A 26595-nucleotide genomic window follows, 5' to 3' on the forward strand; every position below is an offset into this window, starting at 1 on the left:
TGCAGTTTTAAGCTGTCTTCTATCCATTTACACATCAGGAGGAACCAAAGGATCCACATTCTATTCGGTTGGAATTGTGTTATACAGTAAAGCTGGTATTCTTCACTTAGTTGTGAAAATTAAACCATTTGTATGGGCTGTACAGATAATCAAGACATAAGATAGATTTATTAAATATATGTGGTTTTTTTTTTTAAAAAAGCAAACTCTCTTTGTAACTTCATAGATGAATCTATTTAGTTTCTTGGCAAGATCTTTCTTTCTTTCTTTCTCTCTTTCTTTTTGTTTATTTTCCAGTTTAGCCCAAGCCCTACAATTCCTTGGAGATCTCCCATACAAATCTCTAAATGTCAGCTATCACACCTGAGCTCTTGAGGCCTTCTGAGGTCCCATTTCTACCACCCCCTGCCTCCAAGGTCCTATTATGCAGTGCTGTTGCTGGTACCAGTTTGTTAGCAATTTGGTCTATGTGGGTTTTCTAAATAGAAGCAAACAAAAAGGAAAAGACTTTTTTTTTTCCAAAACTCATCAACTTTATTGAAGGGAAGTTTTATATTCTAGTTATATAAGACTTTGTTCTCTGTTAATTTATTAATTTCACTTAATCAGCAATTAGTGAAGTTAATTAGTGAGTAAATGCCATATAAACCTCTTAAAAAGCAGAGTTTCTGTTAAAAAGTAATGATCATGTCCTTGAATTACTAACATCAATCTAATTATTTGAGAAAGCCAAGGAAAAAAGGATCCAGGCATAGGTGAGTTGTTTATGAATGAGAAGGGATACACACCAATGCCCAAGTGGCTTCAAATATATTTACACTCCAAAGGCCAAATTATTTTGCATGATGTTACTTCAAAGTAAAACAGAATCCGTCAGCAATGCATTTTGTTCTGGAAAACCTCAGCGGGAGTACAAAATCAGCCACCTAGCTTTCTTTGAAGGTCATTTTCCTGCTGTGCATGCTTTATCACTTTTTATAGTATATTTTATACTTTGAGCAGGGTTTATAACCACAATAATGTCATTCAGATAATTATGGTGTAATTGACCATTGAGCTGAGCATCCTTGGCTTTTACTAGGGTTTATTTAATACCTCAGGATGGTCAATTATCTCATAATCCTGACTTTGTTGGGAATTATTGTTTTAATTATTGCACTCTAAATACATCATTGTCCCAGTGCTGTAAAGCTTCACAAGGGAATGATTACACTTTGCAGAGGCTTTAAGTTCCCAGCCTTATTGCATGGAAGACTCCCTGCCTACCTTTAGTCATTATTTCTAGTACTAATTTCATTGCCTTACTTTTTCTTCTATGCCCACCTGAGGTCAACTGCCTGATGCTTTATCAAATGGTTGAACAGCATGGCTTGGCAAAAGCCAGTTGCTTAGTTTGTTCTTTATTCAGCTGTATTGCTTCCCTCCCTCATTGACCTTGGAACCATGCATGTTAATGTAAGTAATCTTCAGCAGACATTGGAGGTTGAAGGGTAATAATAATTTTTGGCTTGTTCAAGTGATCTGAAGGACTAATTATTGCAAGCAGACGGGACATCGATGCTTGCCCTCATGCTGATGAGATATTTATGACTTTCTAAGAGAGGTTCTATCACCTTGTTAATGATCAGGAAAAATGAGTACAGTCATAATGGGACTTCTTACCGCAATGTGCTGATATCTAAAATCATATGTTAACAGACAGTGTACCAACTCCATTCATAGGTCCGGTTAGTACCATCCTATAGCTCACATTTACACCCACCCTAATTAGTGGTATTACAGTTTCTCTATGCTGGGTAAGTGTGAAAATTTCTAAATGAAATAGTTCGTCTTATAATAGGCTTAACATATAGAAAGCAAGTGCCTTATCAAGAGACTGGATTGGCTACAGAGATACTATGTGGATGGAAATGTCATTTATTTATTTTTTAGTTTACTATTAAACTTCTGGGCCGCCCATCTTGCTGAATTAACTCTGGGCAACTTACAGCCTTAAGTCATTAAATAGTCCTGACATAGTTATTGCAACTGTGAAGATAAAGAAAACACACTAAAGAATGCTTAGTCTTATCAAACTAGATAGAAAAAACCCTCTAAATGTAGCTATTGGTATCTGTAGCATTAGCTAATAACCCACTGTAATTTCATGTATGCTTTTAAAAATATGTGTGTCTTAAGCTTTGATAAAGATTTCTGGGTAATGAGCATGGAACATTGATATAAGAAATTAAATCTCCATAAAGGATGAAGGAAATAATTTGACTGTTAGATTGACCCAAGACCAATTGTTTTGTCTGATTGCCTTTGCCAGACCTAATTGCAAAAGTCCTATTGCCTTTCCTAGACTTAATTGCAAGTTTGATATGAAAACAAAATTAGGGAGATGCTATGGGTGCGTCTTCAAAGGAAAGGTGAAAAATAAAAATAGGGAAAAAATGGGATTTGTATTTAAACCATAAGTCTACTAGCAGCATATTATATGATCTTTGCTAATTCAATTATTTTAGTAATTAATTCATTTCCCACCAGCAGCATATAGAAAGCATCTTAAAATAATGATACAGGAATATTTCTGTGTTTTCAAACAACAGGAAACAGTTCTGGACATGGCAGTGCATTTAATTAATCATACTGCGATAATTAAAGGAATGTGGAAACTTCTCAGCATGTTTAAGCTTAGCCTATGAAGTAAAAAGTTATGTTGCAGGTAGAAGTAAGTAATACTGTGTGCATGTCATACTATATCCTCAATAGTCAAACTCTAATTAATTTAAAAAATCTTTTTTAAATTGGAAAACACATGCATTTGCCGAAATTCCAGCACACTATAAGAAATCAGTAATTTGCAGCATAAATGACTTATTGAAGCCTATACACAAGAATCTGCTAAACTGATCATTACTAAATTGATGCTAGATAAAGATCAAGGGAATTCAAGGGGGGTGGACATGGATCTCTTCTGGCAATGCAAGGACTCTAAAATTGGAAATTTTAAGACTTGACTGGCTGACGAATCCTAGGAGTTGAAGTCCACAAGTCTTAAAGTTGCCAAATTTGGAAACTTCTGCTCTAAACTGATGATGCATTTTACTCCACCTTCCTTCCCACCCTGTCATGCCCCCGTCAGAGTCTGAATCCGAGGAGGAAGACAAACAGCTAACAGGGAGTGTAAGTGTGGCTCTGTTGGCTGTGGAGAAAACTGGGGAAGGGCAAAGGCCAGCTGGGCAGAGAGGGGAGAGATAGAACAAGGGAGAGGGAGTTCAGAGGAAGACCCAGGCCCACCCCCTCTTCATCCTAGGGCATGCAGGGAGGAATGAAGAAGAGAGCAACGTGGGTTGCATGGCTTATGGGGGAGGGAAGGGCCCTAATTCCCTTCATTAGCCACAGCTGGGAAGAGACTTTAAAGGAGATGCATGCTGAGTGCGGCAGCTTCTGGGAGCAAATGTGAGTTTATCTTGTGTTGACTTTGGTTATCTGTGTTCCTGACGTCTTCCCAATCTTGTGGAGTTATTGCTGTGCATTCACGTCTAGTATTCTTGCTCCTGCCTTGTCAGACAAATTACTTTATTTTGCCTTGATTGGACGTATAGTTACAGTTTTTGTTGACCGCGTTTTGGGCTTGGTTCTCTGCAGCCAAAGGCTGTTCCTAGGAGAGTTTTTCTCCAGCCAGAAGGTAACCAGGACATCAGGGACAAAGTTGGAGCTAATAAAGGGACTCTTACTGATTATCTGATTGTGTTGCCTTTGTACCACGTCCCAGGTCATCACACTCACAGCTCTTCTACAGTCACACCTATTTGTATGCCATTTCTTAGAAACAAAAAAAAAAAATTGGTAATGATATAATTGTCATACTTCTGTCAAAATTCAAATGCACGCAATCTTCTCTTAGACACTCCCAGCCTGGCTTTCTGAACTCATCAGAAAGCTAATATGCTCATTTTAAAATGATTTTGTTTTTCTCAGAACTGCCTCTCTCTGCTTATTATACTCCAATATCAAGGTCAGGCTTCAGGTACCATAACAAGAGCACTCTTTGCCAATACATATTTGTCTACACATGTTCCAAATTGTTAAGCTACTGAGCAGCATAGATCGGCACAGTGTGCAGCTCATCCTTTAAACAGCTAATCATAATTAGCTACTTTATCACACTAGTAGGGTGTTCTAAATTATAATTTTATTAAGCACCACAATCAGAGATCACAACACTCTTTGTAGCACTGAAGCTAACTAGATTGAGAAAAATATATCTATGTTGTTTCAAATTTATGAAAATAAATACTTGGGTTGAAATTAGAGTGGTAGTTTACTCTTGGCTCTTAAACCATCATTCTAATTGTCATTCAGTAATTAGTTTTCTCCTTTATTGCAGCCAATTACAAAGGGAAAAAGAGAGATGAGTCATAGTGAATTGAATTCAAATTATAATCTGTCTTCTCTCCATTTGTACAATGAATATAAATGGAGCAAGGGTATTTTTAAGATATGCATAAGACAATTTGCATAAAGATGTGTAAAAAAGCTACAGATTTTAATAGCACCGGGATGGAGGGAACTGGCCCTGCTTCTTCTAAATGTTTCTTCTTATAGATAAAGGAAGCTTAAAACATCTTTCTATTGATCCCTTCTGAAATCAAACACTCTCAATATAATATTAAGAGATAACAAGGATAGGGGAAATAAAGCTATTATCTAGGAATGGAAAATGTAATATAGTTAAATCATACTTATTAAGAAGTATGCCAAAATTGTACATTTCTAATGTAATTTTTATGATTCAATCTATGTTTTTATTTACATATATTACTGGTGCAGCATAGTACCAGACCACTTGGAAATCACTTCTGTCAACTAATGCTAAAAAAACATGAATCATAGGATAGATAGATAGATAGATAGATAGATAGATAGATAGATAGATAGATAGATATAGATATAGATATAGATATAGATAGATATATTTTCTTAAGTTTTTGTGGGTATTTATATGTATGGTATTCAGCTTTGTTCGGGTATTTTCCCACATCATTATAGTTGTGCTTTTAAAGTTGTAGCAACGTTTCGGCAGAATCTCATCTGCCATCATCAGGTTTCTGTATTGTGTTTGTGAGTCAGACTTTGAGAGCCGTTTCTGTTTTAAATTTGGGGCTAGCCTACTGCTGTGCCAGAATGTTTTTTTTTCTTCACCCTGATTGGTTGGGAGTCTTGGTCTGTGTTTATTGGTCTTGGAGTTTGCTGTGTTCTGCTTGATTGGTGTTTCGAATATCTTCTGTCTGTTTTGTAGCTTTTTTTTTTTCTTGATTGGCTGGCAGCATTGTGTTTCCTGTATTGGAGGCTTTTAGTGCAGCTTGGCTCCAAGTAAACGGACAGCTATCATTTCTTAGGAAGCTAGGTTTCATCTGCGTGCCTGGTTGGGGTGTGTTTGAGCTGGAGGTATCGGGGGGGGGTCTTCTTGTGCCCAGGTGTTTGCCTGGCTTGTGGTGTGGAGATTTTTTCGTTTGTGAGTGCAGGCTTCCAAATAATTGACAGTCTGGTGGAGTCATCTCTTCTATTCATGCTTTCAGGTCTTTTTTCAATCTCTATGGCTTCTCTGATAATTCTGTAGCTGGGGTTTTCTATTGTGGCTAGGGTTTTGGTGCCATTGAAGTCAGTGCTATGATCTGTTGCTTTCATGTGTTGGACTAGTGAGGAAGTGTGTTCCAGCTTTTTTACTGCATTTTTGTGTTCATCTAGGCAGGTAATTATTCTTCTATTGGTCTGTCCAATGTATGTGGCAGGGCATGATGCGCAGGGGATTTCATATATGCCTTGGTTTTCCAGATCAATTTTATCTTTGGGGTTTCTTAGGATGGCTGCTATTTTTCTGTCTGTTTTGAAGGTGGTCTTGATGCAGCCTGTGTAGTATCTTACTGATTTTGTCTGTAGTACCTCTTATGTAGGGCAGGACAGCTGTTCCATAGGTCTGTTCATCTTCTAGGTCTCCATTATGTCTCAGTGTGTTTTTGTGGATCAAGCCAGTGATTTTGCTTTTGTGGAAGCCATTGGCTTCCACAAAATCTCCACACCACAAGCCAGGCAAACACCTTGGCTGATTCAAACAGATTGTTTTGTATTTCTACATTGGAAAAGGTCTATCACATAGTGTTCTCTGTTTTATGAAGTGCAGAATAATGCAATTAAGTTAGAAGAAGGAATAGTTTCACCATGAAATGAATTTGTTTAGAGAGGACGGCTGCACTCCTTCACTAGAGGGTCATGGAAAAGGTAGATAGTCACCTGTCTGGTGATTATCTGCCTTTGATTTTTATTCCATTCGACTGAATGAAGGATCTGAAATGGCATTTTGCATCCCAGTGAATCTCAGATTATTTGTTTTTCAGGTATCTAAGTCGTAGTAGAACTGATCCTTTTTTAACAAATAAGAATTCCAGTTCTTTCTTTATCTCCTTCATACCTGTCCTGTGTCTTAGAAAATATACTACTGCTAGTATGGTATTATTATAATACAGTTTGCTGCATAGTTTCTGTGTGTGCATGTGTGCATTTGTTGGTCTGTAAGGATTACAGAGTCTGGGGTTTTGACGGGGTGGGGTATTTTGTGTATGTGTGTGTGTGTGTGTATTGTGGCACTAATTTTTGTGCAGCATTTAAACATCACAGGAAATACTGTTTTCTCCCAGATTTTGTATTGAAGCCTGAAACACACACACACACACACACACACACACACACACACCCTGCACCAGCAAATGGATCTGCTGGGGTAGAGGAATCCCAGTGTTATCTTTCATGTGACAAACTGAAAAGTGGCTAATTGAAAAGTAACTGGCACCGTTTTTTCCACTGACACCAGAAAACTACAGTACCTATTAGGAATTACATCCTTTGGGGAAACCGTTCTGCTAGCTTATCGCAAAGATAATCTGGAAATGTTTCCTTTCAGAGATCTGTTCACAAAAAAATGGTTCCACTTTGCCATGTTGTGTTGCAGATCTACTTTTCAAGTAATGTAAGCACACCAGCATATTCCTTTTCAATAAAAGATGGTTCTGTTTGTAACTGCAACCTGATTCTGAAGTGGTAGACTAGCATTTTGGTTGCTGCTGTGTCGATCCAGGAGCAGTTCATGGAGAGATCATTTGTATCTGCTTATTTTAGAAATGTGTAGATGGCTCTGTCCATGCTGGCATAGCTTTTGTCCTCTCCTCAGAGTGTGATATAAGCAAAACTGGTAGATTTTGCCATCAGTTATCTTTCCTTCTCTTCCCTCTCATTTTAGAGCTCATCTGTATCTCCATCAGCAAGTTTTAGAGCCTCTGAGAAGCACAGAAACTCAACAGATTACTCTTCTGAAAGTAAAAAGCAGAAGACAGAAGAAAAAGAGATAGCAACTCGTTATGTGAGTGAAACCATGTACAGTTTATTTTTCCCTATTATTTGTTATTTTATACTGCCGATAATTTAACCACAAAGAGTTTTTGGCTGTTCTATACAGGCTCAAAGAGGACCTTGCCTTTTGTCTCCAAAAACCCTTTTCCTGAACTTAGGTCAGGAAAAAGAAAATATAACAAGCTTGGCTTTCCATGTTGAAAAACATGCCAAAATGGAAATGGCACCATCTCTCTTTGGTACTCTCTTTGACAAATATGCAAACTTTCCTAAAGCTGTTGTGTTTCTTTTATACATCTTAAATTTATATTCTACCTTACTGTTTAAGGGAGAAGTTAATTTTAAAAAATGATACTAAAAGTAACCAATAATTAATAGGCTAAAAGAAATGTGTATTTACTGATTTTATAAATGTTGAGGTTAATTTTTATCAGTTTTTTTTAAAATGCCAAATGCATTTTTCACGAAAATTGTTCTATAACCTAGGAGTGATGCAGTAGGAAGTCTTCTCCCACACACCAGATAGACAAGCTTTTTTTCCAAAAGAGTCTTTTAACATTCAGAGAAGGTTGCAGTGGGAGAGGTGATTTGTCAGATAATCAGTTTTTGAAGTGTTTAGCCAATACCAACACCTTAATGTCTGCCATAAAAAGTAAATCTTTTGTTATAATATAAGCACTGGCTGATTCCTGTTCTTTACTCAGCTATTTGTTTAGATGCATTTGCAACATCCATTTGCAAACTTCCAAAAACATAACATGCTAAATTATTAAAGGGAAGGATATTCATTGCCAGCTTAAAATTCCTGATGAGAAATCTGATGAGATTGGTTTTCCCAAGCTCCTTTTTTATAAGCTTAGCCAAATTTTGATTCATCCTCTAGTCCAGGGGTCGCCAACCTTTTGGACCTCAGGGACCACCAAACTCATAATTTTAGATCCCAGGAACCACTAACCGGTTCTGTGGGCATGGCCTAATTTGTGGGTGTGGCTTGGTGGTCATGTGACTGGCTGGGCATGGCTTGTATGTAAATATTATAAATATTTATATAAATATTGATTTTTTTATAAAAAAGAGCAACTTTTACCCAAAATCAGGCAAAGCAGGCAGGCAGATTGAGTTGCTCACAGAATCACAGATTCATTCAGAAATCTATCTATTTGCCATCAGCTAGCTCAGTCTGTCACATAAAATTTGCTTGCAAGCAAACTCATAAAATTAACTCACAACACACCATGCATGTAAATATTGAAATTTTGGGGTAAAAGAGCAACTTTTACCAAAAATCAGGCAAAGCAGGCAGGCAGATTGAGTTGCTCACAGAATCATTCAGTGATCAATCTATCTGTCATCGCCTAGCTCAGTCTCTCAAATTTGGTTGCCCTGAGTCTGCACTGAATTTGCTTGCAAGCAAACCTTCAATCCTAAGGGAGGTTCGGCTGTGCTTAGCTAGAAAGCAGGAAATCCAATCATTTCCTGCTTCCTAGCTAATCTAAATCTCCCAGCACAGCAGAACAGATGATGGTTGGAAAAAGGAAAAATAGCAACTTAACAGACAAGTTTGCCAGGTAAGGAGCGAGTGGGCGGGGAGGGTTCCCTGCGGGCCATGTGGGCTGAGCAGCCTTGTGTTTCTGTGCAGCCTGGATTAATTGCTTTGGGGTGGTGGTGCTCTGGGGGTGAGATTTCTCTGCGGCCCATCAAAATTATCTCATGGCCCACCAGTGGGCCGAGGCCCACCGGTCGGTGACTGCTGCTCTAGTCTGTATTACTCCAGAAGCAATGATCTACTAACCGTGTATTTAAAAATATAACTGTGGCTTATTGTATTTACAGTCCGAGGGCAGCTGTATTTAATACATACATGAGTTTTAAAAAGTCCTAACTGATGTTGTTACCCATTTTACATTGCATTTCTAGAGCTCTTCATATTTAAATGAAAAGTATAGCTTTGAGAAGCAAGTGTTTTTGGGTGCTTAACTGTTTTCTTCTTCAATGCAGGATAGTGATGGTGAAAAAAGTGATGATAACTTGGTGGTTGATGTATCCAATGAGGTATGTACAATTTTGCTTTGGGAGACATAATTTATTGCATGTATTCCTCAGGTAACATTGAGTATGCTTAGAAAATGGGGGAGTCCTACGCTGCAGTTGGCTGATAGACTAATAGCAGATCCTACTTCACCCAAACACCTTGTTCCATCCCTTCCCATCTTTTTACCATTACTTAAACTTTTATTGCTATATATATTTGTATGGTCTACTGCTTTTAACTTTGTAAGCCAGCCAGACTTGCCTCGTGCTGAGATGGGTGGTGAATCAGTATAATAAATAAAACATAAAAATAGTTTTGCTTTGCTGTAGTAAAAAGGTATCATCCATATCTTGAGATGGAAGTATGATTTCTTTGTGAATAATGATTTATGCAGGCAGGGGAATATAGTATACCATTCATGAACTTCACTATGGGATGGAGTCACAAGGGAGCCATATGTTATTCACTGGAACAAACAGGAGACCTTGATAATAATCATACTTCTTTTTTAGGATCCATCATCTCCACGAGGAAGCCCAGCACATTCTCCAAGGGAGAACGGCTTGGACAAGGCTCGCCTACTCAAGAAAGATGCGCCAATTAGCCCAGCCTCAATAGCATCTTCAAGCAGCACTCCTTCTTCCAAATCCAAAGAACTTAGCCTTGTAAGTGACTGTACAATCGACATTCATCTTCATAACTGTGTGTGCACCGTTGGGTATCTAACTTAAGGTAGAAGATAATGAGATGTGTCGCAGTAGTACATCATAATATAACACTAAGTTCAATATATTTCTACCAAAAATATATATTTTGCACCTCAGGATCTTTTGGAGTGATAGAAAGTATTTATTCAGCTTGCCAGGTCTGAAAATAATGTATCTATCTTTTATTGTACTTTTTTCCTGTCAGGAAGCTTGCTATTCTGTGAATAAATAAGAGGACACAGGGGTTCTTTGAACCTTATTTTATTTTATTTTGGTATGACAATTTACAGTAATTTTAAGCTTCCTGCTTGGTTGTGATTTGGTTCTTGGCTTCATTTGTGTTACTTGGCTATATTCAGCTACAGTCATATTCTGCCTAAGAAATAATATGTCATTTACAATAGCCTTTCTTTTCTTGCTCAAGTCACAATTCAGAGAAAGGCTGAATTGCAAACCCAGAACACTACTGACTTCCTTCAATTGATATTCTGTGTGCGTATATGAACTTGCATGAGAGAGACTAGTCGTTTTTTCTAGGATCTTGATCTGCCACAATTTCTTCACAACTAGCCTCTTCACCTGGGATTTTCACATGAATATTTAAGACTGAGGTGTGCAATTTAATGGCAGTTTTGAAAGTCTTTTGGTGGCAGTTTTTAAAAGTCTTTGGAAGGCCACATGCAATTTTGATGTCACAAAATTATCACACACTCTAAGGAGGGTCAAAGACAAATTTCAGGAAGCAGTTGACTTTTTTTTTAATTGTGACATGCTAAATTATTAAGGAAACATCTCCAAGTCACATTTAACACTTAATAACACATGGATACCTCCCTGTTTTTCTGTAATTATGCGGAAATGTCTTGCTGTTGTCATCTTCTGGCATGTACTTCAAATAATGTTTGTTACATGAATTCTGGTATTCCAGCATTTTCAAATTTGCCTTGAATAATTGGTTAATAATAGAAGAGAGCTGGTTTGGTATAGAGGTTAAGATACCAGGTTAGAAATAGGAAAAATGTAAGATCTAATCCTGCGCTAGGCACAAAGCCAGTTTGGGTGACTGTGGGCCATGCATTCTTTCTCAGCCCTAGGAAGGAAATAATGGTAAACTACTTCCAAAAAAAAATCTTGCCAAGAAAACTGCAGGGACTTATTCAGGCAGTTACCAGTAATCCCCCTGGCACCCCCTAAAAGAGGAGTCAATATTAGGCTGGTGGTCTCAACCAGGAGATAAGCAACACTGTTAAAATCTCAGGAAATAAATAGGATAGGCAACTCATTAAAATCCTTAATTTTTTTCTAAGATTACACCATTTTTTCTTACAAATTCAAAACAGAAAATGGATTCCAATTTAATATAACGAAAAAATTCTCATACTATAAAGAGTTGATTATAAACATAGTATTTAATTAGGAAAATGGTTATACTTCTTCCTGCTACACAATTTCAAGCAGAGTTTGGATATCCCATCCAGCAAAGATGCTTTCATTTAACTGCTACATGGAGCTTAAAAGGGCCTCCTCCAATTCTGTGATTCTATGTCTCATTTTATTCAGTTGTACATAGATAGGCTCTAGGTAAATATGCATAATCTGCAAAGCAAATATGCAAAGGAATTATGACAATCTAAATAATTGAGGTAATCTAATGCAGGATTTTTAAAGGTATTGCTTCTTTGGTTATGTTATATGGTTATAATAGCATATTCTAGTTTATAAATTAGGTAAAGGGATTTTTCACATTCTGAGTATTTAGAAAAAGCGAATGCCTGAATATTATTAGTTTCCTATTACATGTTATGGTAAATAAGGGTGAATTCTCATGAGCATAGTGTGCCATTAATATTTTGCAGATTTAGATTCAAACAACCACTGCTATTTCTCAATACTATCTCAGCTTCTATCGTGCAATTTGCTTGAAGTCTATTGTTAGCACAAGCAATTGCAAGTTGGACTGCTATTGGATAATTTAATATTCTGCATCTTGTTCTGTTTGTTCTGTTGTTTATTAGAGGATGGGGAATGGCAAGGAAATGTATAAAATATCAAAATTCTTTGATTCAAATAATGCAATGGTTTGATATTCATTACAGTACCTAAAGTAATACCCCACCATACATGTGTTCCTTGTTTCAATGTCTACTAAGAAGTGCACCAATGATTTTTTGCATAAAATCTGCTTCTCTCCATATCAGAATGAGAAATCCACCACCCCTGTATCTAAATCAAATACACCAACTCCACGTACTGATGCTCCAACCCCCGGAAGTAATTCTACACCTGGATTAAGGCCTGTCCCTGGAAAGCCACCAGGAGTTGATCCATTAGGTTAGTACATGTAATTGGAGAGGGGAAAGGGTAGATTTGTCTGTCAAATATATGCTGCTTGTTACATGCACACAGCTGTAGAGTATTGAATGTAGATCTAGAGTCAGATCTTATACCTTCCTTAGATTTGCTACCTCATTTTGGGCAAGTCTCACCTGGTTTTTCTGGACTGACATTGTCCAAATGGGCTGATCTACAATTTCTGTAATCAGTACAGCTAACTACCATTATGATTGGAGATTATATGAGCAGCAATGCAACACATCTAGAGGGAATCTGATTGGAAAAGAGCGAAATACACCTAGACAGGATATTTCTTACAAACTTGTTCAAAAACAGGATTAGTCTCTACTCTACATTATGGGAGAAAGAATAGGCCTGAATAACTCTGCCTAAAAAACAATTTGCTATCTACACTCAACATAAGAAATGTCTGTGGATATTCTCAGTCATCCAGGTCATTGTTGTCTCAAAGTTGCTTTTTTTTTTTTTCAAAAGGAAACTGGGCTGTTTTTTATTTGACAAAGAAGACATTTTGCTTCTTACAAAACTGATGAAACTTCTTGGATAAGAAGCCAAATGTCTTCTTCCTCAAATTAAAAAAAATAGTCTAATTGCCTTTTGGAAAAAAAAAAACACCTTTGAGTCAACAGGAAAAAATTATTTTGTTTATGAATATGGCATTTTTAACACCATGAAGCAGAACTTTCTGCTTGCTATCTGGAAGGATAATCTCCAGTATTGTGAGCTATATGTATGATTTCAGGGAAGAAAGCCAATAGGATGGATGAAAGTCCTTAAAAAGAATCTATATGTTAAATTTAAAAAAAATCTAAGCGAAACAATCGGAGTCAGTCTAGCTGCATTATTTTAGGGTGCGCTATCTGAAAATAAAACAAAACAAACTATACCCCAAGAAAATACTAGGCACCCCAGAGCTCAAAGGTGTCAGAAGGACTACTGAGAATGTGTGTTGAGATTAGTGTAGGTTGTTAAGAACTACAAAAGACGTGTTTAAAAATTGGGGGGGCGGGGGGAGTCAATTTATTTTGAAAATAAAAAGAAGAGAAAAGATTCAGTGTACCAACTACTCAATGTTAAAATACTAACAGATAATGAAAAAACCATCTCTTTTTTCTGTGCCAAGAAAATGTGTCCCACTCCGCAGTAGTCATTGGATTGATAGGGATTTGGGACACCTCAGCTTAAAAAAGGATTCAAACAAAGTTTAAAGAAGAGTAAGAAAAATGATCAAAAGCCTGGAAATTAAGTCACTTAATGAGAAAGGGAGCAAATGAGTATTTTCAGTTTTGAAAAGACCAAGCAGGAATATGTTAGCATTCTTTTGATTCCTAAAAGAATGTACATTAAATAGCACCAAGTCTGATTGATGATGAAATTAATAGTTTTTAGTTACAAGAAGACAGATATCAATTGAGGTAATACTTTTTAACAGAAAAAGCAATTCAATAGGGGAAACAGTTGACTAAGGGGTGTGAACTTCATTCTTCTGCATAGGTAGAAGACTAGATAGCCACAAGGCAAGGATTTCTTAATTTGTATTCTTCCACTGAACTTTAAATAGCTTCTTCCAGTACCATGATCCTAGGTCCAGTCCCTTCCATTTTATTTGGGATCTCTTCAGTCATGCAGAACTTAGGAAGAATCTCTTTGAGTAAATTTGCAAAGGAATTAGGACACTCTATTATAGCCCTCTAAAAACTGAGATAATCCAATACAGAATCCTTGTAATGTGTACAGCTTGTTTTTCTTCTCTTACCGGCCTGAATTTCCCTTTTCTCAGTCCAGCATTTTCTTATGATATGATTTGTAAATATCCTTTCCTTTTCTCCCATTTCTTACCTTCTGTAGCTTCAGGATTAAGAACCCCCATGGCAGTCCCATGCCCTTATCCTGCCCCATTTGGAATAGTACCCCATGCTGGAATGAATGGTGAACTGACCAGTCCTGGAGCCGCATACGCGGGTTTGCATAATATCTCTCCTCAGATGAGCGCAGCAGCCGCAGCTGCTGCTGCAGCCGCCGCCTATGGAAGATCTCCAGTGGTACGTTCCTTGCATATTATATGATAGTAAACGGTGATTATGCTGAGAGGAGCTGGCTTTCAATAAGATGGTGGCTTATAAGATATGAATCAGACTTCTGTGGTAATCATTTGCTTGAGAAAATTTGAAGCTTTCCTTGGAGAGTGGGACTTAGTTGCAGGACTGGGCTTCAAAAACTTTAGCAAAGGGTTCTCTGTCCGGTTGCTTAGTGGGCGTGGCCATGGTGGGCATGACCTAGTTGGTCTACACCAGGGGTCTCCAACCTTGGCAACTTTAAGACTTGTGGACTTCAACTCCCAGAATTCCTCAGCCAGCTGGCTGAGGAATTCTGGGAGTTGAAGTCCACAAGTCTTAAAGTTGCCAAGGTTGGAGACCCCTGGTCTACACCATGGCGGGGGCGGGGCGGCTTTTTGCCCTCCCCAGGCTCTGCAGGCTCTCTCTGAAACCCTAAAATGGACCCATTTCCCGAACTTCTGGGAGGCCCGCCCTGCACTTACCTGCATCCAAAATGGGCCACATGGGGCTCCTGGGAGGGGAGGGGTGGGTTCTGAGGGTTCTCCGAACTGCACAGAATCTTAGCTTGGGGCTCTCCTGGACCCCTGTGAACCCACAGCAGCCCACCCTTGTTTATTTGGCATTATTTAAGATAATGGTTGCCGTTTGTATTTTTTATGTTAGAGACAGTGCAGCACTCTAGTCATTATAATGACTTAATTTCAATGACTGCAGTTGAGAAGTATTTGTCTAGCTTTCTCTGCCAGCAATACGTTGTGATTTCATGAGTTTCCACTTCGTCAGTTTTTGTGCTCATTTAGGGATTGATTAAAATGAGTGGGGGGGGGGAGATGGGCATTGCATTCTTTGTCCAGCTTATGGAAGTTTTGAATACAGGCCGTTCTCAATTTACAACCATTCATTTAGCAACTGTTCAAAGTTACAACGGCACTGAAAATAGTCACCTATGATGGGACCTCACACTTATGACCACTGCAACATCTCCATGGTCATATGATCAAAATTCGTATGCTTGGCAATTGGCATGTCTTTACAAGGGTTGCAACCTCCCACAGTCATGAGATCTCCATTTGCAACCTTCCCAGCTGACACAGGACCTTCTTCCCACTTGCGACATTTCCCATCAGAGACTCACTTGGTGCATTAAGTTTTCCAGGCGCCAGATAAATACTGTTCCATTTTTATTTTCCCAGGCGTCTATCGAACTGATAGAATTTTGAATTTCAGTTAAACTTCCCAGGGCTGTTTTCTACTTCTGTTTACCTTTTTCCTGATAATTGGATGCTTTAAAGCAGGGGTCCCCGGACCGGTACTGGTCCGTGGATCATTTTTTACCAGGCTGCAAAGCTTGGGCGCCGCCATCTTGTTTCGACAGCGCTTCTGGGTTTTCGGTTGCTTCCGGGTTTTTGGTTGGAAAGTGCTTCCAGTTTTTCAGTTGGAAAGCGGCGTTTGGGTGCTCGCGCCTTAAGTTTCGTCAAAGGGGGGGCGGCTTCTAACAAAGAGCTGTCCCGATGGCGGTGGAGTCTCACGTTACTCAGGTACTGGTCCGTGGAAGAATAAATAATCATGAAACCGGTCCCTGGTTCGAAAAAGGTTGGGGGCCACTGCTTTAAAGGATTTCCTTGCCACTATCTTCAGAGGCATTATGTCTCTGAATATTATTTGATGAGGTAGAAAGTCTCTTTGAAGCAAATGAGTGGCTGGTTTTAGAAACAGGATGTTGAATTGTGGACCTTGGCATAGTCCAGTATGGTTTTTAATCTCTATAGAAGGCTCTCCATAGTAACGTTTGATGTAAAACTGAAAAGCAGCGTTCCAGCATTTCCCATTAATGCTTAAAACTTCCTTTGTTCTGTTTGTGGGAAAACTCCAGGTTGGTTTTGATCCACATCATCATATGCGAGTCCCAGGCATTCCTCCGAATCTGACAGGCATCCCAGGAGGAAAACCGTGAGTGTTAAACACACTAAGTCAATCATATTATTAAGCTTTTGTTCCCTTTGCTTCCTCTCGATACTGAATTCCATGTGTGGCAGAGGGTGGTTAATCCTCCTTTTAATCTTAAAAGCCTATTTGGCAGTTTTTCCTGTAGAAGACTATATGCCAAGGGTATCAGATGCCGTGGATAAAAGAAGGGCATAGGGAAGGGGTTATGTTTCTGCAATGGGGCATGCTGGACTAAGGTAAGTCTGCTTGGCACCAGAAAGACAAATTACAAAAGACTCTGTGGTGTGCATGTCTTTAGGGTTCTGCCCCTCTGTTTTAAAAATAATTCCTTTGTGCACAAAAAAGAAGCCCTGCGATTAAATGCCGACTCACTGGATTCTATAAACAACGACGTTGCACAAAAGAACACTGGAGTGTTCTGTTTGATTGAAAATACCGAAAAAGAATTATGATATCATAATGCACAAATGGATCTTTGAAGAAATTGACTAAAAATGCTGCTGACCTACTGTAACTAGCTTGGCATTAAGAGAAACAATTATAGAAATAAGGTACAGCGTTTTCCCCTACTTTACTTCTCAGCAAGAGAAAAGTACACAACAAATCCAGGATAATTATTTGAGCTCTTCCTGTGAAAACAAGCAGCAACTTAAATAAAATCCCATAAGACTAAGGAGAATGACTTGCCCAGTTATATAATGGGTGTGGGTTGATTGTATATAGAAAAGATCTATATATAGAAAATATATTTAGTTGACCTATCCTGAATGATACCATTCATGAAATATTAGAATTACCATGTTCAGTTGGTAACTTACAACTTAGATCCTTTATAAGTAGAAGTTTGGCAGCCATGGGTGAATAGTTTAATCTCCTCATATTCTTGCCTTTGTAGCTTAAGTCCTTTCAGATATTTTTCTGTAATGTGATTACGTTTTCAACCACTAAGCAGACTATATGATAGTATTTATTTATCTGAAAATAAAGAACAGGCAATATAAAACCCTCCAGCTGTTTTGGACGGCAGTTGATATTATCTCCATCCAATATGAGCAATGGTTGGAATTGATAGAAGGTTTAACCCATAATTTCTACATAGCATTAAGTACCATTTCTTTGACATATTTTAATCAAGTTTACTTTTTTTTTAACTGTAAAAAAGGAAACAGGTTTTTGTTTCAAGGAAGAAATTTGTGAACTGTCTTCGCTATCCTAAATTAGATTTCCATGTAGACATTATACAGTATCTATTAACTATACATTTCCTTGCAATATGCTCTAGATCAGTGGTGACTAACTTTTTTGGGCTCCTGTGCCAGCACCCAGAAGGCAATGCGCCCCCCATGTTCCCTGTGCATGCATGCATGATCCCTCCTGCCGCCCCTTTACCTGCACTGCCCATATGTGCACCTCCCAGCTGATTTTCAACCCATTTGAGGCCTTTTTCAGCCTCCCAGAGGCTCATGGGAAGCCTCTGCAGCCTTTGGAGGCTGAAAAATCGGCCCATTTCGTCATTTCCAGTATTTCCAGAAAGGCTTCCTTTGAACCTCTGGGAGGCTGAAAAAGGCCTCAAATGGGCCAAAAATCAGCTGGGAGGTGCGCTCATATGCAGTGCAGGTAAGTTTGTCTGGGGCTCGCGTGCCCGCACAAATGGCTTTACGTGCCACAGGTTTACCATCATGGCTCTAGATCAACTTTAATAAAATTTTATTTGAGAACTTCAAGACATGATACCTTAAGCACAGGAATTTTAAACACTGGAATGCTCTCTCCCTGAAGAACATTTGTAGAAACTTGTTGATAAATTATTTCCAGGTGACATAACTGCCAGTCAGACAATGTCGTACTTCTGATAAAAAAAAAATACTATTCTTCTGACAGTTCAGAATGCCCCAACCTGCCTTTTGTTCCAGTCAAAATAAAAATATCTTTTCCATTCAGCAACAGCCTAAAATATAACAGCATAACATTATGTATTTTACAAACTGTGTATTAGCGTTAACCCTCTTTAGAAAGTTTTCATTGGTCAGTAGATGAGTAATTAAAACAGGATTTCTCTCTGCTTAACCTAGAGCATACTCATTTCATGTAAGTGCTGATGGTCAGATGCAACCCGTACCTTTCCCTCCTGATGCCCTCATTGGGCCAGGAATTCCACGTCATGCTCGGCAGATTAACACCCTAAACCACGGGGAAGTGGTATGTGCAGTTACTATTAGCAACCCAACAAGGCACGTGTACACTGGTGGAAAAGGGTGTGTCAAAGTCTGGGATATCAGTCATCCAGGAAACAAAAGTCCTGTCTCTCAGCTAGATTGTTTGGTGAGTAAAAATAACAAGAAATCTTTAATGGGGAATGATATCCTTAGAAGGATAACTGTGGCATGTGTAAATAATTCAGTGGCTGTGATATGTAATGTGTAGATATAAATGGGCAAGAATTATTAAGCTCAGAAAGTAAATCCTGACTTGATTTTTGTATGTGTGCCCAATATAAGTCCTACTCCCAGAATAAGCCCTAATTAAGACCCTGCCCACTCCAGGGTGCACATGTAAAAATTAAGCTAGTTGGGATGGGAGAGTTGGAGCTGCCCTTCTAGTTACCTTCAGACAGTGGCAGCCAGGCCTCGCACACCTCAGCCCATTTCTTTTGCTACAGCTGGCAAGCCTTTCTTGAAGGCCTCTGTAAATGATAACAGAGCTCCGGATCAATCCGAAACTCTGTTATCAGCTTCAGAGGCCTTCAGGAAAGCCTTGCTGGTCTTGCTGGACGAAGAAGTTGCTAAAGGGCTCTGATCGTGAAAAAGAGGCCAGAGGCGACGCGAGGTGACACGCGTAAGTGAGCTGAGTCAGTGGACAACTTTCCCCTCCCTCCCAAAAAAGACCTGGTGCCTTTTTTGGTGGCAAAAACAAATATAAGACAGGGTCTTATTTTCAGGGAAACACAGGTAGATGTGTGCTGAATGAAACCTCTGTGAAAGAGATCCATCTGTATTTACCAGATCACCCTTGCTGGGGCATTCAGATTTTTGAACTTATTAGTCGTGGGGACATATTTTACAAAGATAAAATACGATGGCCACACCCTGATCTTCTTTGCTGAGAATGATGGTTGTTTCTTAAAGAAAAACAAAGCATTGTTTCATTTATTCATTTTTTTAGCCCTGCATTCAAATTGTTCACAAGCTAATTAAAACCAAGAGGGAATTACAGTAATTTTATTGATTTCTGCTTCATTTTATTATGCTTTTCTTTCTTCCGAGTAATCTCTTGGTGGTGCTTTCTATGTCTACAGAACAGAGATAACTACATCCGCTCCTGCAGATTGCTCCCCGATGGCCGCACCCTGATTGTTGGTGGGGAGGCCAGCACGTTATCCATTTGGGACCTGGCAGCGCCTACTCCACGTATAAAAGCAGAGTTGACATCCTCGGCTCCCGCCTGCTATGCACTAGCAATCAGCCCCGATTCCAAGGTGTGCTTCTCCTGTTGTAGCGATGGGAACATTGCAGTATGGGACCTGCACAATCAGACCCTGGTCAGGTAGGTCAATCAAACCAGATTGAAAAACATTGGTAAAAGGAGCTGTTGCCATGTTATGCAGTTGCTTAATGTGCCTTACCTTTCAACATCTTTCTCCCACCTTTGATGTTCCATCTTTTAGACAGGGAAGAGTGACAGGGCATGTTGTGTGCCTGCAACCTTTTCATTCCATTATGGGAAGAAATACATCAGCAAAGTGCTGTTTTCCCAATAGAAACTATTAGCTGCTCTTTCAACCTTAAACTGAGCTTGAGTGTCTGTCTTCTGCCTGCCTGCCTGTCTCTCAGCTGGCGGTGAAGAGCTAGATTTCTGATTCGTGCAGGACTCTGTTGATTTTCCGAGGTGCCTCAGGGCATCCTCTAGAATGTCAATTAAATGTAGATACTGTAAGGAGATTAAAATAAAATGGTGTCTCTGTAACTGGATAAAGAAAAACTAGATGGCAATAGAAAATAGATGCTTCCAGATGGTAATAACCATGTAGATATGATTTTGGAATCCTGCCAAAGAGTGTCACTAGTATACCAGTCATTTGTGTTTTTATTCTTGCTTTAAAAAAATTCATCTTTGCCTTTGTTGTTTCTTCTTTGTCTCATTATGAGTCCTGGGGGCAGAAGGGGGTGAAAAGAAATGTTATGTCTGAATTTAATTTGCTCCTGAGATCTGAGGGCAGGGCAGGTAATAAACCTAATTAAATAGAGATAAGAGTATGAGTAGCCCCAGGCTGGGAATTCACAGAGATATGTTGGTTTGCAGTTATCTCTAGTGGAAAGGAAAACTAAATGAAAACGAATAGCCTGTGCAGAATCTAAAGAATAATTATCTGTGAAAACATGAGATGTCATCGGCTCATAACCAAATGGAGGATATTCTGTATTAAAATCACTTTGAAGTCCTGCTCAAAGAGCCTATCGGATCAACTGTGTGGAAGGAAAGCAGAGAAAAATAATGCTTACTCTATCCATCTCCCTCTTCTTTTGAACCTTTCTGTGTAGTTGCCTTTGAGTAGCAAGATGCCCATTCTGTTTTAGGATCCTGGAATACCAGGCAATGTTAGGCAGCCTCCACGGAGGCTCTGTAAGGATAGTTGTGCCCTAGGCATGATGAGTAAAACGGATGGCAACAAATGGTAGAAGTAACAATTGGTCTCATGCAGGAAGGATGTACCTGTCTTATCAATGGTTGAAAATGCTTAAAAATCTTGTTTTGTTTTTAAATAAACAACTGGTTTTAAATATCTTTTAAAAAGGTCTTGCAGAAATAGAAGACATGGTCCTGGGTATATACTGAGCTGTTAAATATCTTTATTTGATTATATTGCCCCAAAATCATAACTGGAACATTCTTTGAAAAACATAGATCTCTTCAGAAAAAAAAATGTCTCAGTAAGAGGCATTATTTTACTGACACAGTTAGCATTTAAAAACTGTAAGTGAGGGCTTTTATGATACAGAACTCTTCTCCAAATATAAGCCTTTATTTATTAATTTGTTTATTGCTGATATTTCTATGCTGCTCTATGCCAGATATTTTTAAAAAATGTGTTAATGTAGCAGGTTAACCTTATTGTGTAATAAAACACATATCCTTTCTAAGAGCCTTTAAAAATATCAAACCACAAAGTGCATTAATACTTTTGAAAATGTCCTTTCCTTTGTAGTCTTAATCTATACAGATAGTCCTTTACTTATGACCACATTTGGGAACAGAATTCCATTGCTAAGCTAGGCACTTATTGAATCGTGCCTAATTTAACAATTTTTGCCATGGCTGTTAAATAAATCACTGCCATTGTTAAGTGTATCATATGCTTGAGATGCAAATCTGACTTCCCCCATAACTTTGCTTATCGGAAGCCAGCTGGGAAGCTTACAAATGCGGAATCACATGACCCTGGGATATGGCAACCATTGGAAATACATGCTAAGTTTCCAAGCGCCTGAAATTTGATTATGTGACTTTGGGGACAGTCATAAGTGCAAGGATTGGTTGTAAGTCACTCTTTTCAGTGTCCTTGCAACTGTGTTGGGATTCAAACGTTCCCACCACTGGTGGGTGTGGCTTGGTGGGCGTGGCTGCAATTGTGCACATGCGCCAAACGTGTTCTTTGTGCACGTGTTAAAACAGCAAAAACTAAGCTACTGCCCCTCTCAGCTGTTTAGCACAGCAATCCGCTCTGCCGTGCCAAACAGCTGAGGGGTTACAAAGGACCTAGGAGCAGGAGTGGGTGGGTGGGCCCAACTGCATAGCCTCGGAGCAAACCAGTTCTCTGCCAGCTGATCTTCAGCATTATCGGTACTCCAGAACTGGGCCAAACCAGTAGAATACCACCACTGCCTTACAACTTCAAATAGGTGCAGGAATTCAAAAAGCTGCTTTCAGTATTTTAAAATTCTATTGATGTCCTTCTCCCCTTTAAGAAATCATTGCTTTGTTTTTTCTGTTATTTGGGGGAGGTCTTTAAAATCAGCATGGAAGCTTTTGCAATAATATTAGCAGAAGAAAGTTTTCCAAAGTGATTGTCCCCCAACTTGGCATCTTTAGGCAATTCCAGGGCCACACAGATGGAGCCAGCTGCATTGACATTTCTAATGATGGCACTAAGCTCTGGACGGGAGGCTTGGACAATACTGTGAGATCCTGGGACCTGAGGGAAGGGAGGCAACTGCAGCAGCATGACTTCACATCTCAGGTACTCTTCTACAGAACTCATGACATATGGAAGTCACTGTTCTCTTCAGTTTTGCTTTCTGGATTTTTTAAATAGATTAGGCCGTGAAAAGAAGTATTTTTAACATTGTAGATTTGAGTAGATAACCGTTCTTTCTTGATTTCCAAGAGGTTATTCTTATTCACAAGCTGTCAGACTGAATGAGTCCACTTGATAAGAGATGTCCAACTTTAGCAACCTTAAGAATTATGGATTTCAGCTCCCAGAATTCTCAAGCCAGTCATGCTGGCTGGGGAATTCTGGGAGTTGAAGTCCAAAAGTCTTAATGTTGTTAAGGTTGGACATCACTGTTCTAGATAATCCTCATCCTTTCTGTAGAACTTACTCCAAGATAATTTATTTGAGAATATTGCATCAGTCCATCTGAGTAATAGAATTTAATATATATCACCCAGCATGAATTGGGTTTTAGTTACAGGAACTTATTATCTTGATCTACTGCAATAATACCATCTTTTGAAAGAAACCCATCGACAGTTTTTCTTTTATTTTGGTTTTTGTCTTTCAAAGAACAACAATTGTGTCACCAGATATCTAAGTCATAATCTGTGTGCATTTATAATTTCAGATCTTTTCACTGGGCTATTGCCCTACTGGAGAATGGTTGGCAGTAGGGATGGAGAACAGCAATGTTGAAGTGTTGCATGTCACAAAACCAGACAAGTATCAGCTCCATCTTCACGAGAGTTGTGTGTTATCCCTTAAATTTGCCCATTGTGGTAAGTAATCATCCTTTATAGTAATCATCCTTTATCATCTATTTGCTAAACATATTTCTAGTAGATACAGAAAAGGAGAAATACTGTTTAATTTTGCATGTGTGACTGAATGTTTGGTGCAATGGTATTGCTTTGATCAGAAGAAAACACAAATGGAGACAGGGAGATTAGAAGTGGAGCTTTGCTAATGTAGAATTAATCCATTTCCTCTAATTATTATATAAAATGTGTTTTCAGGAAAGTGGTTTGTAAGCACTGGAAAGGATAATCTTCTGAATGCATGGAGAACACCTTATGGAGCCAGTATATTTCAGGTAAAAATCATTACTGTCCCTCAACCTTCAGCCCCAAACCATGTAGACCCATGTCAACTTTAAGACCTGTGGACTTCAACTCCCAGAATTCCCCAGCCAACCATGCTAGCTAGAGAATTCTGAGAGTTGAAGTCCACAGGACTTAAAGTTGCCAAGGTTGGACACCTCCCAATGTAGACCTAACAATCCAGCATAAAGCAGTTCGGGAAGGAGAATTGGAGGAAGATCATATGAATATTCTCTGGGCAAATCCCAGGGATGGACTGATATCATGAGTTTTAAGTTTGATTTTAGCTTATGTCAGATAATAATTGCACGTACTGTATAAACTCTGTCAGTGGTAGATTTTACAAAGCACGTTGGTTGACCAAATCTGCTCTCAGCAATGTTGCAGTATTCATCCTTTGAGAACATGATATAACATTTGAAAGCCTTGCTGTTTTTAAGCTTTTCATTTTATGCTGAATCCATTTCCAGCCCCATGGCTGAAATTGCTATTAAAGAGTAATAACTGTGGTTTTTCTTCCGCACCTATTACAAAGTGGAATCTTTGTAGCCATCAGAATTTGTTGTGGTGGGCATGGCACGTGTGTGTGTGTGTACACACAATAACAACAGTATGATAATCCCAAGGATAAATGCTATAATAGGAGAAATCCGGGCAATATTGAATAAAACAGTAGAAACAGTGAAAGAGAAAAAAGGCATATGACTCATTAGAGAGAATTTAAAGGTGCTTTTGGTGGCTTTGAGTAATACTCTGAAACCAAGTAAGGAGACTTCAATCATTTGTCTCGGAAGCATGTGTGGGCATATTTCCCACTGTTTTCTTGATCCCAAAGATCTGTTTTCCTGATCCCAAGGATCTTATTTTGCCACTCTGGAGTCTGGCCTTCTTGAGCCTTCCTTTCACCCCACTCGGTCTGCCTTTTGCATTTTTCTTATGCCACGCCTCTATTTGGTTTGAGGCCTGTTTCCCACAATCAGGCAGCAAAACCACAATTGGCTGACAGGATCACTGAGGCCTAATTATTCCCCCTGCTAAGCCTGAATTCAAGCTAGGTTCCAAGTTTTTCTGCAGCTAAAAGTAGGCTTTGAACTGTATTTAAGCAAACCAAACCATTCATTTTCTATCACAAACTGCCTCCTCTGTGGGCTGCTTTTAGACATCTGGTTATCCCAATTGGTTATGAATACACATTAGGTCACTTCTGTTTTATTTAAACTCTTCAAGGCTGCAAGAAAGAAAATAATACTGTGTAACAAGTGTGTTTTGTTGATTTTAATCTCTAGAGAAGGGTACATGTATGCCAAGTACAACCTTATTATTCTCTCAAGCCTGGAGAGTTAACTGCAATTAAGTTTGAAGATGCACAGACTGGAGAATAATACCAGACAGGAAGCAGAAATGTATAATTGAACCATCCTGTAACTGTTTTATTTCTTAAAAGGAACTAATTTACTATTTCATCTGATTTATGCAGGGAATTGTTAACACACACTTTTTTTTCTTTTTTTAGTCCAAAGAGTCATCTTCTGTACTTAGCTGTGATATCTCTGTGGATGACAAATACATTGTCACTGGCTCTGGGGACAAGAAGGCTACAGTCTATGAAGTTATTTATTAGAGACAAATCTGAATGAAAACCCTACTCCTTCTAGTAGCACTTTGCTGTATATTACTTTTATTTTTCTTGTTTCCCAATCTGAGGGATGAAAATGTTCAACATGGTTGTGGAATTTTCCCACTAGACTTGCTATTTAATAGCAAGCACTCACTCATTAAGAACATATAAAACCAAATCTTCAGCTATCTACTTGGAAGAAGATGGAATAAGCATACTTAACAGGGAACTGACTCTTTTAATTATGTAATATAGCTGTAATGTATTTATTTTGTTAAAGAAATCTTTCTAACAAGGAACTGACTAAACAAAGTGGTCAGCGTCTGCCTTGGATTTGAAGGTGCGTTGCGTTCTTGATGACTTTACATTGTTGGGTTGTGTGTGACTGTTGGGAATAAAGGGCAAATGTGTGTGTGTGTGTGCGCGCATGCTAATTATATCTGAATAAGTTATGCAAATATTATTTAAGACAAGAGTTTCATTAGGTCATGTAGTTTAAAAAGAATACAGTATTACAAATGGTAATGACCTAGTTCACATTAGCCTGTAGGAACTTGAAATATGAAACATCCATTACTCATCACACTATTGGATGGTTATAATATCTGAAAAGGATACAGAAATGTCAGTAATGATAGGCCCATCTCCCAGACTATGGGTTTGTCCAGAAATAACACTAATCTATTATTAAGCGTTGCATGTATAAACCTTCCCAAAACCACAGGCTTTTTCTGCAGTGCATTGGAGCTAATGAAAAGCATTCATTTTCATTATAAATAAAGCAGGGATGGTTATGTCTACTGAGACAAACTGGTTAATATTAAGTGGGATTTATATAAAAAAACATACTTCAAATCATGGTTGTGTTTATTTCTCCTCAACTAGCTTTCCTCAACTTCAAGCTATTCAGCTGTTTTGGATCTGAACCAATACAGCCAATGATCAAGAATGATTTTTGATCTCCTTGAAGTTGCTCGAGAATAAAACGAAAGGGGAAGCTTGTTAACCCAAGGCTTAGCCAGGTTTATTCCCAGAGCAGAGTCTTATGCAACTTGGACACTATCCAGTTGAGTTGAATTTCAACTTCCCAAATTCCCAGCCACTGCTTTATCCTGAAGTTTACACATCTGGAGGAAACTCAGGTCAGGGAAGATTGCCATATTTACAATTAAC

At 38.7% G+C, this 26595-nt stretch overlaps 1 protein-coding gene across 5 annotated transcripts in view; it reads left to right on the forward strand.

The window, feature by feature from the left end:
* The window catches only part of LOC113438463 (TLE family member 4, transcriptional corepressor), a 158891-nt gene that overhangs the window by 130687 nt on the left and 1609 nt on the right, over positions 1-26595 (forward strand). For all 5 annotated transcript variants that reach the window (XM_087926756.1, XM_026703836.2, XM_026703837.2 and 2 more), the window contains 12 exons: positions 7283-7402; positions 9391-9444; positions 9937-10089; positions 12330-12462; positions 14335-14528; positions 16417-16493; positions 18563-18812; positions 19786-20033; positions 22578-22725; positions 23333-23483; positions 23721-23797; positions 25318-25762. In XM_087926756.1, coding sequence (XP_087782882.1) covers positions 7283-7402; positions 9391-9444; positions 9937-10089; positions 12330-12462; positions 14335-14528; positions 16417-16493; positions 18563-18812; positions 19786-20033; positions 22578-22725; positions 23333-23483; positions 23721-23797; positions 25318-25425 — 1713 coding nt within the window. In that variant the 3' untranslated portion in view covers positions 25426-25762. The remainder of the gene's footprint in view (positions 1-7282; positions 7403-9390; positions 9445-9936; positions 10090-12329; positions 12463-14334; positions 14529-16416; positions 16494-18562; positions 18813-19785; positions 20034-22577; positions 22726-23332; positions 23484-23720; positions 23798-25317; positions 25763-26595) is intronic.

The sequence above is a fragment of the Pseudonaja textilis genome, chromosome 2 (genome assembly GCF_049901715.1).
Source record: "Pseudonaja textilis isolate UNSWEBS1 chromosome 2, rPseTex1.2, whole genome shotgun sequence".
NCBI classification, from domain to species: domain Eukaryota; kingdom Metazoa; phylum Chordata; class Lepidosauria; order Squamata; family Elapidae; genus Pseudonaja; species Pseudonaja textilis.